The 18,108-nt window shown below is 41.0% G+C and overlaps 1 protein-coding gene across 1 annotated transcript in view; it reads right to left on the bottom strand.

Annotated features, from left to right (window-relative positions):
* The window catches only part of SLC6A2 (solute carrier family 6 member 2), an 84,957-nt gene extending 70,238 nt beyond the window's left edge, over positions 1-14,719 (bottom strand). Inside the window, exons 1-2 of the mRNA XM_074195785.1 lie at positions 14,364-14,719; positions 208-339 (exon numbers count right to left, since the gene is read on the bottom strand). Of these exons, the coding sequence (XP_074051886.1) occupies positions 208-339; positions 14,364-14,682 (451 nt within the window). The 5' untranslated portion in view covers positions 14,683-14,719. The remainder of the gene's footprint in view (positions 1-207; positions 340-14,363) is intronic.
* Between the last annotated feature and the right edge of the window lie 3,389 nt (positions 14,720-18,108).

Consider the following 18,108-nt stretch of genomic DNA (forward strand, 5'->3'; position numbering starts at 1 on the left):
AGAAAATTGATCCTGAAGGCGGACATCACAACTACACCCCAGGCCCAAGTTCCTTTTCTGCAAGATGCTTATCTCCCCCATTGCTCTACTTCCTGATCTTCCTGCTTTCCCTTGTCTAGACATTCCTGTTTTCAGTGCTCCCTGAGAATGTGCCTTTAACTGCCCTTTTCCTTTTATTCTCCAAGATCAACACCCCTCTCCTCTTACCTTTGAAAAATGGGCAGATTTTCCACACAGTAGCAGCCCCTTCCCGGTTGTACTGGCCCAAAGCCAACTCCATGTAGAACAAAGGCATCCCAGCAATGATGAGGAAAAGGGTATAAGGAATCAAGAAAGCCCCTGTAGGACATTCAAAAGGAGAGAATTTGCTTTGTGAGATTCAGGCCCATTTCTACCCTGAACATCTATGATGTTCCCCATCTGAGCACCAGAATCTTTTCCTAGTCACACTAAAAGAATTCAAGATTTGACCAAGCCTCTACCAAAGAGAGACAACAGGACACTTTGAAAAGGTCTTTGAATTTGAAACTCAGAGGACCTGGTTTCATATACAAGCTCTGCCATTTACTGTGTGACCTTAGACAAGAAACTTCTTTGTTTCTCCATTCCTCATCTGAAAAATGAGGGAATTGGATTAAAGACTTCTCTCCAGCTCTAAATATATGATCCATTAGACTATCTATATGCATAGAATATCATCCCTAGGCATGCTAGTTCTGTCACTGCTAAAAGAAGACTAAACTATGGCCAGGTTTGCTCATTTAGGCTCTCTTCATTATATTCTATTTGTGCAAAGGGTTAGAAAGGGAAAGGTTAGTGAACCCACTGTGGAAAATAATATTCCTAGAAACCTTTCATCCCCAGTGTCAGATGCTCCCAGAAGATAACGATAACAGGAGGAGGATATAGGAGACAAGAGAGTAGCTGCAGCCTGAAGTCCTAAACACCCCAGACATCCATTGTTTTGGTATCTTAAAGATCAATCTGTCTGACTTCAGAAAGGATATCCTGTCCTCTTATCCTGCCCTATTTCTCACCTGACTCATTCATGAGAGAAGGAGATGTTCCTCTTTTGCCCAAAAGGAGACAAGATTTGTCCTTACTCACCGGTGTCCTCTCACAGAATGAAGGTGTTTCTATCAGGCCTGCTCTGGCCCTGAATAGGATTGCAACATATTAGAGTTAATCTGTCATCTCCCACCTAGGACACCTAAAACAGGGCTATGTGAGATGGTGAGACTTTAGACAATATCTAAAAAGAGCTGAGATTCCCAGGAGTAGGGACTGAATAGAAATGGGATACCTTTATAGAATTTTCCTTGGAAATCAGAATTTAAGTTTATATCAATATTCCTGTCTTGGATTTAGGAAGTAGAAAGGATAAGTAGCAGGAGGGTGAGATAAGTAAAAAAATAAGATTTCTCAAACATTAATCAAAGAGAGAATAGCAATAAAATCATTGCTGATGCTGCATTTATTTGGAGTAGATCTAGATTCAGGATTCATTCCCCCATATCAAAAAACTTAACATCTTCCTTGGGTAGTAAACCCATCTTCATGGAGTAAAACTTTCTCTCTCCTTATCCTGAAGCATTCCAATTTTGATAGTCCCCATCTTCTTCCACGTAGTCATAAATAGGAGATGAAGATTCCCCTGCCCTTGCTCTAAACCTGTTTGTCTTCCTTAACTTCAGAAGCAAAGTTAGTCTGGTATAATGCAAAGAGTTTAGAGGCAGACAACTCAGGTTCAAATCTTGAGTCTTCCATATATTAGCAATTTGACCTATTGATTTAAAGATTAGGACCGGACCATCTTCTCAGACCCTCAGGCTCATGATCTAGGAGTCATCCTGGACTCCTCACTGTCTCTCATCCTCATATTTCATCTGTTGGCAATACCTGTCATAATTTCACATCTGTAATCTCTGGAATATGTCCTAATTCTCTCCTCTGACATATCCACTACTCTAATGCAGACTCTCATCATCTCACATCTTCTTTATTGCAGTAGTCTTCTGGAGGGTCTACCTACCTCAAGTCTCTCCACTCCAATCTATGCTCCATTCAGTCACTGAAGTATTTTTTTAAATGTAGGTCCAATTATGCCATCCCCACCTCTTACTCAACAAACTGTAATGGCTTCCAATCACATCAAAGGTCAAATACAAAATGCTCTCCTCAGCACTTAAAGTCCTTCATAACCCAGCCTCCTTCTACCTTTCCACTGTCCTTACACCTCACTCCCCTATACACACTCTTTGATCCAATGATATTTGCCTCCTGGCTGTTCCATAAACAAAACATCTCTGGGACTTTTTTCCAGCTGACCCCATGCCTGGAACAATCTTTCTCCTTTGCTCAGATGACTGATCTCCCTGGTATCCCTTATGTCCCACCTGAAGTCTTACCTTCTACAGGAAGCCTTCTTGAATCCCTCTTAATTCCAGTGGCTTCCCTCTATTCATTATTTCCTGTTTATCATGAATATGGCTTGCTTTGCCTATATTTGTTTTCATATTGTCTTCTTCATTAGACTGTAAGCTCTTTGAGGGCAGGTACCATTTTTTGCCTCTTTTTGTATCCCCCCATCACTTAACACAGCGCCTACATAGTAGGCACTTAATAAATGTTAATTGATTGATTAACCTAGAAGAAAATTATTTTGATCGTTTTGAACTCTGGTTTCTTCATATGAAAAATGATATAATGACAGTTACATACATGACCTACTTTAAAAGGATATTTTAAACAAAATTCTTTGTACTATTAAAATGCCAATTATTTTATGTTTTCCCTATAGAACTCTCTGACATCCAGCATTGAGAGAATAATACCAGAACAGGAATTTTCTTAACACATCTTAGGATCATAGATTTAGAGCTGCTAGAGAAAACAATTCCAAACTTTTCATTTTAGAGACAAGAAAATAGAGATTCAGTGATATTGCTTTTCTTAGGAAAACAGAGCCAGTAGGTGTTTGAAGCAGGATTTGAATTCAAGTTTTCCCATACCCTGCCTGACTCAATCCAATATACAATCTTCTTTTAAAGAATGTCAGAATTAGAAGTGACCATTTAATTAAGCCTTTATTTGACAGAGTGGGATATGGATCATATCTCACATGGATCACTGAAATGATCTCCAAATTTTTCCATGTTCAAATTTTATCCTTCTCTACTCTGTTTCCACTAAGTTGTGACTATGGTTTCCTGAAACAGTGATCTGACTCTGTCATTTCTCTACTAAAGAAATTCCACTGATTTCCTCCAGAAGCAAATGCCAAATTTTCTGTTTTGGCATTTAAAATTCTTCACAGACATATGGATGTAATGGAATATTCCTTTTAGGAAATGATATGTGTGATGAATACAGAAAATCATTGAAAGATTTATAAGAAGTATGCAAAGCAAAGTAATGAGATCCAAGAAAACAATAAAGACAGTAAATACAATAGAAAGGAAAGGAACAACTACCACCAAAAATCAAAAGTTAATGTCACAAAACTATAAATCAAGAATGACTTCAAATGAAGAAATATAAGAAGATATCCCCATTTACCCCTTCATGGAGTTGAGAGATCTACATATTGTACATGTGTTGGGGTTTTTTTCCAGAGTTTTTCAGTGCATTGATGAGTTCTACTAATTTTCCTCCCCCTCTTAAAAAATATACTATTTTTCACATGGAATGGTTCTCTGCCAGGGGAAGGAAAAAGAATCCTATGAATAACTATAGTGATATAAAAAGTAGAAAAAGTAACAAAAACTTATTTTAAGATATTTTTTAAAACTTGACCCCTTTCTCACTTTTCCAGACTCATTTCACATTATGCCTCTTCATAATTCTCTGATCCAATGACAATGATCTTCTTGCTGTTCCTAACATACCTGAGTTGAGCTATCTTCTCCCTTATACTTTTTGCCTTGCTTCACTGCTTTCAAGAGTCAGCCTTAGCACTGCCTTGTCCATGAAATCTTTCTTGACCTCTCTCTCACTTTGTTGATATTTTAGATAGTCCCTGAAAAATCAACTTTTAGCTATTTGGCATATACTTATATAGGCACAGATACATTTGATAGACTATAAACTCCTTGAAACCAGAACTTCTTTACTTTGGTCTTCATATCCCTGGTTCCTAGATTTGATTGAAAGCTAGTCTCAGATTCAGGAAGACCTATGCCACATACTGGCTGTGTGACTGTGCAAAAAACTTAGCATCTCAATGCAGCAGTCTGATCTCAAAGACTGAGTGGGGCAGAGAAAGGACATGGGAGCTTCCTCAGTAGGAAGTTTTCAAAACCATTAAAGAACAGGTCTGGTTTTTTTTTGCAAGGCAATAGGGTTAAGTGGATTGCCCAAGGCCACACAACTAGGTAATTATTAAGTGTCTGAGGCTGGATTTGAACTCAGGTACTCCTGACTCCAGGGCCAGTGCTCTATCCACTGCACCACCTAGCTGCCCCCAGGTCTGGTTTTAAAAAGAAATTAAAAACAAGAAACCCATGCTTTTTAAATAAATAATAATAAATGTTAATTTAATAAATAATAAATATTTGTGGACTAATTGGAACTCCTAGGAGGAAAGGGATTTGCCCAAGTTCACACAACTAGTAAATGGTAGGTCTTCCTACTCCAGGTCTGCAGCTCTTTTCCAGCCTAGCACATAGTCTGTTGCAGCTTCTCCTGAGAGAACCACACAAGTTGAAAAAGGAGGATGAAGGAACAAAAGCTGGCACACTAGTCAGACACCTCAGGAGTAAGAGAAAGAAGACTTTAGGGGCCCAACAATGAAGCTCTCAGTATTTTGTCAGTAATGCAAAGAGAGAAGAGGGAGTCAGTACAGAGATTAATAAAACCCACAGGTTTTATTAATATTTAATAAAACCCACAGCTGTCTTTTAGCCTATGCTTTCAATCTTCTGCCCTCACAAAATCTCACAATGCCACTTCATTGTGTAAAGTGCCATGCTGACAATTTGAAAGCTCAAATGAGATAAACACTGTAATAGGGCTTTGAAAATTGCAAAGTCCTGCAAGCATAAGGGGTTATTTTTATTTACTTACCAATTAGAGTTGCTCAAAAATGGAACACACAGCTTCATAAAGGAATGAATTCCCCAAGCCTGGAAGCAAGCACTGAATCATAGAATTGAGCCTCAATCAACTCCTGACAAAGAATGCTTGCTGTGGCACATTAGACAATTGGTCTGATAGCCTCACCTTGAAGACCTCCAATGAACAGAACTTCCCCCCAAGGCAACCCATTTTACTTCTGGATCAGTCTATTAGAATATTGTTTTTTTCTAGACATGAAGCCTGAATTGTGTCCCCTTGCAATTTCTTCTCAATGATTTTGATTCTGCCACCTGTGGTTAAAGAGTACAAGCCTAATTAATCTCTCTTCCATGACAATCCTTCAAGTACTCGAGGATAGGTATCAAGTACCCCAACCCAATGGTCTTTTTTTTCAATTAAAAGATTCTGGGGGTCACTTGGTGATACAGTGGATAGAGCATTGGCCCTGGAGTCAGAAGGACTTGAGTTCAAAGGTGACCTCAGACACTTGAAACTTGCTAGCTATATACCCTTGGGAAAGTCATTTAACCCTATTGACTTGTGAAAACTAAGGAGGAAAAAAAGACACTCATTTCTTCAACTGATTCTCAAAGGTAGTTTCTTCCCCATTATGATGGTCCGCTGGAATTCAATATAGCTTATCAAAATCCTTTTAGAATGTAGTACTCAGAATTAAAGATAATACTCCCAATGTGTCAATTAGCATAGTGATTAGCATATAGTAGACACTTAAATGTTTATTGATTGATTGGTCAGGGCAGAGTACTCGAATTCAAACTGAATGTCCATCTATCAAGAATCATAGGTTATGGGGCAGTTAGTTGGTGCAGTGGATAGAGCACCAGTCCTGGAGTCAGGAGTACCTGAGTTCAAATCTAACCTCAGACATTTAATAATTACCTAGCTATGAAGCCTTGGGCAAGTCACTTAACCCCATTGCCTTGCAAAAAAAAGCTAAGAAAAAGAATCATAGGTTGTAGAGCTAGAAGGGCCTTAGAGATGATTTTGTACAAAGATTATTGATTTTTTTGTTAATGACTAATTTGTTTTACCAATATGTTTGCAGATTGGGAAAGCTGAGTCATCCCTAATAAGAATAATATTTTAAATGCATAAAATATAATAAACATATTTATAAAGAAAGCCAACTATTTTGGAATATGATTATCAAAATATTTTTTAAAAGTTCACGAACCCCAAGTGATAAACAACTTATCCAACCCTTCCCTCCCTCATTTTACAGATGAAGATAGTAGAGCCTTAACAAGTTGAGTCACTTGATGTCCTCCAATTACATAATGATTTAGAGATTGGTGCTGAGGTGCTATATATCTATGAAAAACTTTCTTTCCTAAATCCTAAAAACTAGTGGAAAGTTTCATAAATGACTGGATAATGGCTGTGAAACAAACAACAGAAGGAAGAGAAAAAAATCTTCCTGGACAAAACACAGATTGAATGACTGGCCTCAAAAAACCAAAACTTAAAGGAGCCATGCAACTAACAACAAAAGAAAAGGGGTTATTGATCTACTTCTTGCCTGATACAGTTATAGATTGATGAGCTCAAGTGATATCTTTTGGTATGCACATTCTGGATATGGAGACTTTCAGAAATAGACATTCATACAGACATGAGTACATATGCAATCATATGCATCAGAAATTTCAAGTTAGACAGAACATCAGAAGCCATCTAGTCAAAGAGAGGGAGGTGTACTTCATTTTAAAGAGGACACTTAAAACAGAGTTTCTATTACTTGCCCTAAGTCATAATATTAATAACTGCCAGAACCAAAATTTGAACACAGATTCTTTGGGTCTAAATCCAGTGTTTTCCACTGCTTCATGATATCCAAGTATGAATACTTTAAAAGATTTAGAAGAATGGTAATACCTAATTTGCTTCAAAATATATTGACTGAGGACTCACTTTCATAAAATACATACCTCACTGTTTAACTGTTGTCTGATACCACACTAAAGATTTAATTCTTTGGGTTAGTAGACCATTGGTTTCTATGAACCCTCTTAAAATTCAAATCACCTCAGGCAGTTGATTTCATCTTTCTGGACTTCAGCTTCCTCATCTATAAAATGAGAGGATTGGATGAGATCATCTCTAAAGTTCTATGATCATTAATTTGAATTCATTTACCAGTGACTTTCCTCTAGGAAATCTAAGAAGAAAGAACAGTGGGAATATCCATTTTGAATAATGAAAAAGGAATAGAAATAATGAAGGGAGGAGGAAGTAACAATCTGGGAGTAAAAGGAAGCTCTTCTCTGGATTCCTAATGATACTACAGGCAATGTAGACTCTCCTTAAGGTAGCATGCTTCTAAAACTTTAGACAAAGAAGACCCCTTGAAATGTCTCTCAAAGTACTTAATGAAAGTACAGAGAAACAAAACCTTAGCCAATTAACCAAATCTCTATTCAGGACTCCAGATATATCTCCTAGTTCCAAATGAAATCTCCAAGCTCGAGAGATACAAAGGGAATATCTCAGGAAATCTAGATTCAAATCCACAATTTGTCAATATGTCCTTTAAGTTATATTTTCTCTTTGGGCCTTAATTTCCTCCTCTGTAAAAATGAAGATTCGTATATTTAATCACTTCTCAGATATCTTCCAACTCTCTTATTCTAGCTATGGAAGATAAACTTTATAAGAGATACCCCTTCCAAAATAACTAAGTAATCACCCTTCAAAATCATTCCCAGCAAGCTATAAAATCTCAGACCACAAGGTTGTCTCCCAAGAGCTCCCTCTCTCCAGAACAGATTTGCCTTTCTAGCTGTTCTATCTATCACATTTTATTCTCTCAAATGTCCTTCTCCCAAGGCAAAATAAGAGTCCTTCTTTGTGCTGGGAGGGAACCTACGGACCATGACCATGTTTATTTGGCACATTCCTCCAAAGTGGTGTGTGAACCTGCCCATTGAAACAGTGAGCCACCTGGCTGGATAACACACAGCCAGATGGCTGCTATCAGCCCTGATCTAGGATGGTGGCACAAACATTCTTGTTTCTTGAAGTTAAAAGACCTGGTGTACTTTATCTTGAAAATCTTCTATTTTTGCATTTTTTTGCAGTCAGATCTGGAACACAGAGGGTTGGAATAAGCTCAATCACCACACCTTGAATGTCATCTCAGCCAGTCTCTCACATCTGGCCTCAGGAACAAACATGGTACAGAGGAAAGAGCCCTGGAGGGCTAAAAAACTTGGGTTTAAACTGGGCCTCTGTCATTTACTGCTAATGTGGCTTGGGCAAGTCATTTACATTCTCTAGGCCTCAGTTTCTCATCTGCAAAATGATAGGGATGGACTAGATAGCCTTAGGAGTCCTTCCAGCATACATTCTAATTCTAAAGCTATGATTCTCTAATTGAAAAGTTCAGGTTTGCAGTTTTACAGCCTTTTAACCAGCCTGAAGAAAGTAGAGTCTCATACTAGGAGTCAGAATGCCCTGAATTTGCAAGGTACCTCATGCTCTTAGTTCTTAGTCTAGGGCTTCATCTCCTTAACCACTATCTGATTCCTTTTTCCTTCCTCCACTTCTTTTATTCCTTATATAGTATCATAGATTTCAAGGTAAGAGACTTTAGAGGTTATCTTGTACAGTCTTTTCATCTTAAGTATGAAGAAAATGAGCCCCAGGAGCTTGTCCAAAGTCACACAGGTAGTAGTAAAAAGTGCAGTCAAATTCGAATTCAGATCCTTTAACAGTAGTCTTTCTGTTATGCCATGTTGCCTTACCTTTATGTGATCTTAGGCCTTTATTCTGCTTTCTACTAGGTTGGTAGTCATCCCTATCATTCATTCATTCCTTCTACCTACTCTGTGCTAGTCCTATTCTAGGCAAGGCAACACTGTATCCCCAGGACTAAGGCTTTTCAGAAGACTATAATATACTATACCTTTTGTAAGATAAAACATAGAGCTGTCTTTTCAAAACATCCTCTAGACTGGAAAGCAAGTTCATAAAAATCCTCTTAACCTAGGAAGAGTGATCCCAACCTGGCAGAAGGACACAGTGACCCAGTTATGCTTCCCTCTCTCAGGTAGACCAGTGCCTCCCAGGCAATGAAAGTGCATGGTGTTGACAAAGTTTAACTGATGAGGAGGAGGGCTGGCAAACACACTTTTGTTACCTTCCAACCTTGTCTGGGTGAGGGAAAATGGCTCCACAGAAAACCCACCAATAAAACCAATAAAAGTCTCCTTTAAACCTGCATGAATACTATGCCCTTTAGGAAGATGTTTAGGCAGGTAGGTGCTCAATAATTCATTCAGAAAATATTTAGCTGGGAGCTCTGGCTATTGGCACCTTGTCATTTCAAAATATCCTGCAGCCAATGCCAGAAAGAACAACTGGACTTGGAGAGGTTACCATGTTACTACTGGCATGGAGAATTGTAAAGAGAGCCTGTAGGCATGGGCTGAAGCAGCTTTACACATAAGTTAACAGTGCTTTCCCAATGTTGTCTAAAAAATTGTCTAGACTCAGATTTGTATAGTATGAAGGGACCTTGCAGATCATTTAGTCCAACAATCTTCATTTGGGAGATAAGGAAATAAACCCCAAGTGAAAAAGACCCTTACCCAGCCAAGATCAATCAAATAAAGTGAGGGAACTGGACTAGAACCCATATTCCAGTATTCCAGTCCAGTCCAGAGTTTTGGGGGGATTTTTTACCCCCATTATATTATTCTGTCTGTAGGCCATTTTTTAAGAAAGGTCTCACAGAGAAATTTGTTTGAATAAACTCTTGAGTCCTTAGCATGGTATGCCTAAGTCATAATTAGGACAGGGGCAAAATCTGAACCCCAAACCTATTCCCACAGTGGTTTAGAAGTTGCTGTCTCTGTACTATGTCACAAAGGACTCATGGAGGGGCAGGGGAAAAACTGGTCTGGGAGAAGGCAAGAGAACAGAATTATAAATTACAACAGTCAGAGGAAAAGAGGAAGATAGGTTATCTTCTCTTTCTACCTGGAGGGTCCTCTTTGTGCCATCTCTTTCATAACTAGAGAAACATTACTCGTTACATCTCAAATAGTAGCTATCTCTTTCTATACTTTTCAACTGCTGTTTCCTCTCCCTAAATCTTTGTTTTCAGTTAAACTTGTCTACTTTACTGTCTGTCCAACATAATATGCTCTGGATATATAATGTACTTTGCATTTTGTCTCATTAAGATCCCAGATCCAGACCTGAAAGTGACCTTCAAGGATAAACCCAATCCCCACATTTTAGAGAAAAGGAAACTCGAATACAGAGAGATTAAGTGATTTGTCCTACACCTCTCTCCCTCCCCCAAAGTTGTGGAAAAGTCAGACTTTGGACTCGATCTCTTTGATTTTGAAGCCAGAATCCTTTCTAGTATACCATCTTAGAGTTTTTTTTATTATCTACCCCCTTGCATATTCTCTGCACTAAGCCATGTGTCCTGAACCCAGTAGACAATCCATAAATTTCTTTTGAAGACTGAACTAATGTAGATGAAGAGTCTCACCGCAGAATTACACTCAAAACCTCATAGGCCATAGTGTCAAGGAGTAAATATAAATGATCAAATGCCAGTGGTGTTGCAGATATCTAAAAACAGAGCAATGAAGATCTTTTAACTAATAGAAACACGACTGTTAATAAATAACTGCCAAATAAATTATTTGTCAGGAAATAATCTGTAATGACCAAAGGTGTTGATATGAGAAAGAATATTAGAAAACTTAGTTTGATGTATCTGAAATCATAGTGCACTGAATAGGGCATTGGATGTGAAGAAAAAGTGAGTTCATTTTCCATCTCTGAACTTCATACTTGTATGTAAATAGGCAAGACTCTTCCATTCTCCAGGATTCAGTCTCCTCAGCTGTAAAATTATCTCTAAGTTCCCTTACATTTCTAGATCTAGGATCTTATCAAACAAAGAGATTATAGATGGTGAGATCTGCCAAGGTTCATTTTGTGAACCAACTGGGTTGGAGAGAAATGAAGAAATGAGTCCTTATGTACTTATGTATACTATAAAAGGCCACCTGGACTGTGATGTAGTTTGTATGAGTCCCAGTTCTGATACATATTGGGTTTTGTGATTTTGGGCAACTCTTTCCCTTCTGTTTTCCCACATCTGAAAATTGATAGCTGTTGGCTGGAAGATCTCTTGGACTCCCTTACAGTTCTAACTTTCTGTAAGTCTTTAATTCCCCTTCAAGAATCTTTATTCTTCTTCAGTCTTTAAGAATTCATTGGTTATTGTTTAAAAGTGAATCAATCAACAAGTATTAATTATCTAGTATGTGCCAGGGTTGAGACACAGCCTGGTCTTGTTACTTCAGAGATAGAGTTTAATTCTCATCTCTGACACAAAATGGCAGTATGACCCTTGACAATGAATTCAGCTTCAGTGTTCCCAGAAAGTGCTCATCTGTATTGACAAGGAGCTCCCTCTTCTAGTGTAATCACAAACCCAGTTAAATAAACAAACCAAAAACTAATGCATTCATGTAATAGACTTTGAGGACAAAAAGGTAAAATTAAGACAGACCCTGCCCTCAAAGAGATTAGATTACTCTTTAGGACATAAAGATAAAGATCAAATCACATAGATAAGAAAAGTGAGAGTTTGTTTGTGTGTGTGTGTGTGTGTGTGTGTGTGTGTGTGAGAGAGAGAGAGAGAGAGAGAGAGAGAGAGAGAGAGAGAGAGAGAGAGAGAGAGAGAGTCTTCTTTAAGGTCAGAAATGTTGCTAGTTTTTGTTTTTGTTTCTCCCAGAGTCTAGTTCAGGGCCTTCTACCCGACAGACCATACTTATTTTTTGATACATAACACTTGATAGCTTGCAGTAATTACATTGTAATAGCTCCATGTACTCAGAGAACTGAATGAACTGATTCCCTCGTGGTCACATCTTTAGGCCCCATGCTGTGAAAAGCCATGCCAACTAAACAATATTTTCCCTCTGCGCATGTATTCACCTGGACCAGATGCTGCAGTTGACTGTAAATAGTAATTTCAATCATCAGCATCCCCCTTGAGGCACCTGAGACTTGAAATCTCAAGAAAAGTACCAGGGGGTCAAATTGACTGACATTGGAGGTTACTGGTATGGCCCACTGCTCTATCCACTCAATGCCACCATTCCAAGAAAATTCCTAAGAAAAATTTGCAGTCTAACCTTTCTTTGAGAAAAAGGAGATAGATAGCACCTCACATATAAATAAGAGAAGAGTCAGAGTTATAAGGGGCCTTGGATAGCATTAAATTCACCCTGTCCCTCATTTTCCTCAGAAGAAAACTAAGACCCAGACAAAAACAGACGTGACCTTTTCTAACTCCACTTGAATAATAAAAAGAGCTAGCTTCTTACTTTTGAGATAGTGTTCTTTCCACTACACTACCCTATCAGACCATCATCTGTCTAACTTTGTTCACATCTCCCTGACTCAGCAGTGGAGAGCATTAGGATTTCCATTCAATGAGCCATTAAGACCAAATGCTATGAATAAAAATGTCTATTTGTAGCCTATTAGTAGAGGCAGAAATCTACTTTAGGCACCAGCACCACATTGCAGGGACAGTTTGTGTGGCCTGATAAGATGTCTATGGGGATAAGTGTAAGGAGTCAAAACAAAACTCTTGACAATAACAATTATACCCAAATCTTCCCTCCTTCTCTATGTGCATAGATGTCCTGAGACAATCTCCAAAAATGAAATGAACCTTTACAGCCAGAAAAACAGTATTCCCAGATCATGGGATTTTGAACTGAAAAGAACATTAGGTATCTATGTGGTCTCTCAGATGTATAAGGGGACAGGTGATAAGGGGACAAAAATCTGAATCTAAGGAGAGTACCATTCCATTCATATTTGCACCAAATACTAATTCTACATACCTATTTGCAACCATAGGAAGAACTGATGCAGTTTGCAGTTTGTTGACTTTCAGTTTCGTATTTTCATCATCTAACACAAAGGATTCATTTAACAAATGAGGAAACTGAGTCCCAGCAGTTTCATAGAGCTAAGAAGTGGCAGGGTTTGGAGCAGAGTTCAAGTCCTCTGACCCAAAATCCAGTGAGTTTTCCACTATACCCTCTTACATCACTCAAGGGATAAAGTATGGGGTAGGGGGAGGTGAGAGGAGGTCCTCAGAGCCTAATCAAAACCAAGATTCTTTTAGCATTTATCATGCCCGTCCCTTCCCCCTCTCTACTCTCCAAAGAAAGTTTTTTTCTCCCCAGAATAAGTCCGATACTTCTTAGCAGAAGTTTGAATTCACCCCAACTCTGGTTTAGTAGATACCATAGCCAGACATTCCTAGCCCCATACAACAGGAGCTCACCAATCCGACTCTTGGAAATAGGGTTCATATTTCCCTGCTATCTTCCCCAAAAGAAGCTGGATCTGGCTTCCACTATCTGCCGCCACCCTCTGTCCCTAAGCGCTCCGTTTCTGACTTCTCATTTCCCACTTTGCCCCTTACAGCTTTCCTAGTGCGGAGAGAAGGAGTTGGAGTGAAGAAAGGCTTCTCTGTGCTTTTCTGTTCGACTCTAGTTCAATGACTGAAATGAACTTCAGACGCAACCGCTCCTTCTTCCAGGCAGGACCTCCAGATTGGCTATGCTCAGGAGCAAGTTAATTGAACATCCTTCTCCCAATACTGGTCTCTATTTAGATGAAGTTCAATGTCCCCCAACCTAGTCCCAAAGACTTCCCTATCCTTCCCCGCTCCACAGTTTACTGACCGCAGGTTACAGTCCACTCACAGACAGAATCCATATCCCGCTCCAAGGGGAAGATGGGGTTAGCAGTATGAGTCCCTTTAATGTTACGGATCAGAACCCATCTGAGGGGGGAAAGAGCGCAGGAACCTAGAACTGTACTCTGATATAGCCTAGTAAATTCCCAGCGCTCAGCACTCTCCACTTCCCCAGTTCCCACTAGCTCTGAGAGGTCCCAGAGGTTTTTTGACTTGTCTGACTGAGCTCCCTATTTCTTCCTCCCACCACATTTCGCCTCTATGGGCTCTGTTCTGTTCTCAAAGCCCGTGCGTCCTCCTCACAGACATTCCATAACTGTGGTTCCAAGTTTTCCGGGCGCACTTGTTTCAGTCTATCTGGCCACAGCACCATGCTGAGTTCCGTTCTCCAGAGAGATTTGCAAGTTGTGCCCACAACTACCCAAGAGCCTGGTGTCCCGAATCCCTTCAATTTCTACCCGTCCGTATGCCCAAAGAAAAGCCCCCCCCCCCCAACATATGCCAAGCTTCTCACCGCCACCATTCTTGTAGCAGAGGTAGGGAAAGCGCCAAACATTAGCCAGGTCCACCGCAAAACCGATCACAGACAGGAGGAAGTCGATCTTCTTGCCCCAAGTCTCCCGAGGCTGCGAGTCCCCGCCTCGGGGAGCAAGGACGCACTGAACCCCGTTCTGCTCCTTCACCAACACCAGCTCCACCGCTTTCCGAGTGGGTTGAAGAGGTGGTGGTGGCTGTGATTGTTGCTGGGGCTTCTGGTTCCCCAGCTGCCCTGGACCCTGGCCAGCGCCGCCGCACTCTGGCTGCACCTGCGAATTCATCCGGGCCGGGAACATAGACGCTACCGGGATCTTCCTGGGAGAGCCGGGTTCGAGTTCCAGCCCGAGCCGGGGCGGGCAGTGGCTCTGCTAAAACAAAAGGGAAGGAAGGGAGGGAGGAGAGACGGGCGGTCACTGGAGCCGTTCCGCCTCGTACGGGGTCCTCCCCTCGAACGGAACCGGGTCCAGGAGTTGGGACACTGAAGGCTAGAGGTGAGGGAAGAGCAAGGGAAAAGAATTTGGGGATCACTTCTATTGAGTAAGTGTGAACATAGATATCTCTGCCAACTCCCCGTTAAATGGACCCTACAGGTGAAAAACTAGAGAGTGACCCTCTATAGCGGAGGAAGAGTCAGGAAGAAGACCAGCCAAGCCCTGGCCTTTTCGTCGCAGGGTTTGCAGGATGTCCCTGAAAGTCTCAGAGAAACCTGTACTGAGGATTTCAGGGCCAGAGACACACCGCAGGCAGGACCCGGTATGACTAACTGAGACTCGTAGATGGAGAGTTCTATGATAGCCACTTGTCATCCCAACCGCCTCACAGACTCACTCCTGCTCCTAGTCCTGCTCCCGGGCCCGACAGAGCTAGAAGATCACGGAGCTCCCACTTATCCGCATCCCCATTGCCCCTGCGCGCACAACCTCCCGCACCTTCTGCTACAAGCGGCGTCACACTCGTATCCCTCAATTTCAGGGTCCCCACAACACTGGCTCTCTCCCTCCTTACTCTTTCACCCTTATAAGCCCCCTACATCTGTCCAAACGCATTGTCTCTTCTTGTCTCACTGTGCATCTGTTTTAATTTATCTCTGTCTCTTTTTATCACTTTTTATCACAGCCTTTCTCTCATCTGCCCAATCTGCTCATACACAAAGTGCAAAAAAGGGTCAATCGGAACTACCTCCACTCCCCGAGGTCTCCAAGTGTCCCGTGCTCAGTATCTGCTCTAGTGTCCCAGAGTCTGAAATTCAATGCTGCTTACTCCCGGGACGATGACTTGTCCGGCTTGAGCTCCCTTCTCCTGTGTTCCCAGTCCCCAGTGTCCAGCTCCCCTCGAGGGTCAGGTGGAGTCGCGGACTCTGCCTGGTTAGCTCTGACCGCGAAGGGCGGAGGGCGGGCTGGTAATGTAGCCTGCGCCCTCAGGTAACGCATCGATTGCATTAGAAAGTTCCCAGTCCTGGCTCGGTCTGGAGCCTGTTAGAGCTAATGGGGAATGACAGCGCTGTGGAGAGATGGGGACACGGAATGGACTTCACCGGACCCTGGGAGCCCCACATCTCCGATCACATGCCAAGCAAAGTGGTAGCCGCTGGCGTCTCCACATTTCAGGGTGCCAGAGTCTCGCCCCAGTGGCATAGGTCGCTGACCCTGGCCTCAACGTCTGGGACAGTGAAAGCACTAGAGCTCAAGAGGGAGGGGTGTATGTTGGGGGGGGGGGGCTGGGGAGAATGAATACTTGAATGATCTCAGACATTAGAGAGGAGCTAGAGGGAACCCCTCCTTGTAAACAGGCATGAGAAGACGGTCTCAGATGGAAATGTGAGGATATAGCAGAACCGGAGGTGACAGGCAAGGAACAAGGGAAAAAGACTATAAATTAATGTGTAAAGTGCAGGTTTTAGAATCGACATACAAACAGATTCAAACCTTTCTTCAACTACTCACTATTGCATGTGACCACAGAAATGTCATTTAGCTTCTCATAATCACAATTTATTCTGTCAGATGGGAGGGATAGGTTTTCCACTACTAAATCATTGAGGATGTTATGAGGGAAGCGTTACTAAATCTCTAGTTAAGGAATTTTTAACTGGGGCCCATTGCTGATCTGCAGGTATTGTGAAATTTGATGGGGAGAGGATTATTATTTTCATTAATCTTAAACTGAGAATTTGCTTTTCAATTATTTAATTTGAGGGAGGGTTCCATAGGCCTCACCTGCCAAAACCATCCATGACACAACAAAGATTAAAATTGCTTTACTGAATGCTATTATTGCTTCCTCAATCAGGCCATGGAGAGTAACACTGATTATTAACTAGTGTGGGAACAGGCAAATGAGAAAGAAAAAAGTGATCCAAGACTTTTGTGGAAGGGAAAGGGAGAGGAAGGGAAAGGGAGAGGAAGGGGGCGAGGCAGAACATGGCTATAATTTTGTCAGAGGACTCAGATGTTTGATCCTTATGAATCAGCGTATCCAAAGCTCCTTCAAGTTTTTTCCATCTCTTTTCTCAGTCAGGTTCTTAGTGGGGACTGGAATTCTTTGTTTTTTGTGGGGCCTCAAATACCCCAGATCTCAATATTATCTTTCTGTAAAATTTCAGTTATTCAGGAATGTTTTTTTCAGAAACCTTACCAACAACTTTGCAAGTCAGACAAGGCTTGTGTTATCATTCTCATTTTATGAATGAGAAGATTGATTCACAGACATAAAGCCCATTGATCAAAGTTGCATGACTAGTTAATGGTATTGCTTGAATATTGTTTAAGTGAACTGTTTGCTATACCTTCTGAGCCTTCAGAAGCTTAGCAAGGAACTACCATAGTTTCAGCCTAAGGTTTTTTATAGGCAGTGATTTTCTGAGTCAGCTAGTTGGGGATAAGGGGGTGGTCATTTCCAGTTGGACCTTGCTCCAAGTCCCCAGGTCTGAATCAGCCCCCAGGGCCTTGGAGCCATCTGGCTTCTCTAGGGCCTCTTCTTCTCAATTCCCTCAGGACTGAAGGATGGAGGGGACTCAAATCTGAAAAATTATCTCTAGAGCTAATGAGATATGGAGGGCTGTGTCAGTTTCAGTTATAGCAGGACTTGGTAACAGGCAGTAGAAAGATAAGGCAGTCACTGTTAATGGAAATAGAACCTGGCCTCTTTTGCCCTCCCTCTAAGGTTGTGGTTCTGACTAAAGGTCTAAGAGGTTCCTGTCATTTGTTTCTCTCAGTTTACTGGATTTGGAGTCAGAGGTCTTGGTTTCCTAGCCTGGTTTTTCTATTGCTTGTGTGACTTTTGCTAAGTCACTTCCCCTTTTTGAGACTGTTTCCCCACCTGTAAAATGAGAGGATTGGACTACATGATTTTTAAGATATCTTCTAGCTCTAAATCCCATGATCCCTTTTGTTTATGATTAATTTTAACAGAGAATCTCCAACAATGTACCTTTTTCACTACACAGTGGCACCTTTAGGATTCAATTGCCTGAACTATTATCATAATTTATTGGTAGCCACCAATAAACTGTTCTGGCCATCCAGATATAATTCAAGTCTACCTCTTTCCTACTTCTTCCTCTTAAGAACCCTACTACTCTTCAAGACTCAAATCAAGCACAACATCTGCACAAAAGTCTTTCCTGTTACCCAGATACTAGTGTTCCTCCTACATTTAGCTGTAAGAAGGATGGAAAGGTAAAAGGGAACTCAAATTATGAAGAGCTTTGAATGCCAAAAGTG

This window comes from Macrotis lagotis, chromosome 1, assembly GCF_037893015.1.
Source record: "Macrotis lagotis isolate mMagLag1 chromosome 1, bilby.v1.9.chrom.fasta, whole genome shotgun sequence".
NCBI classification, from domain to species: Eukaryota; Metazoa; Chordata; class Mammalia; order Peramelemorphia; family Peramelidae; genus Macrotis; species Macrotis lagotis.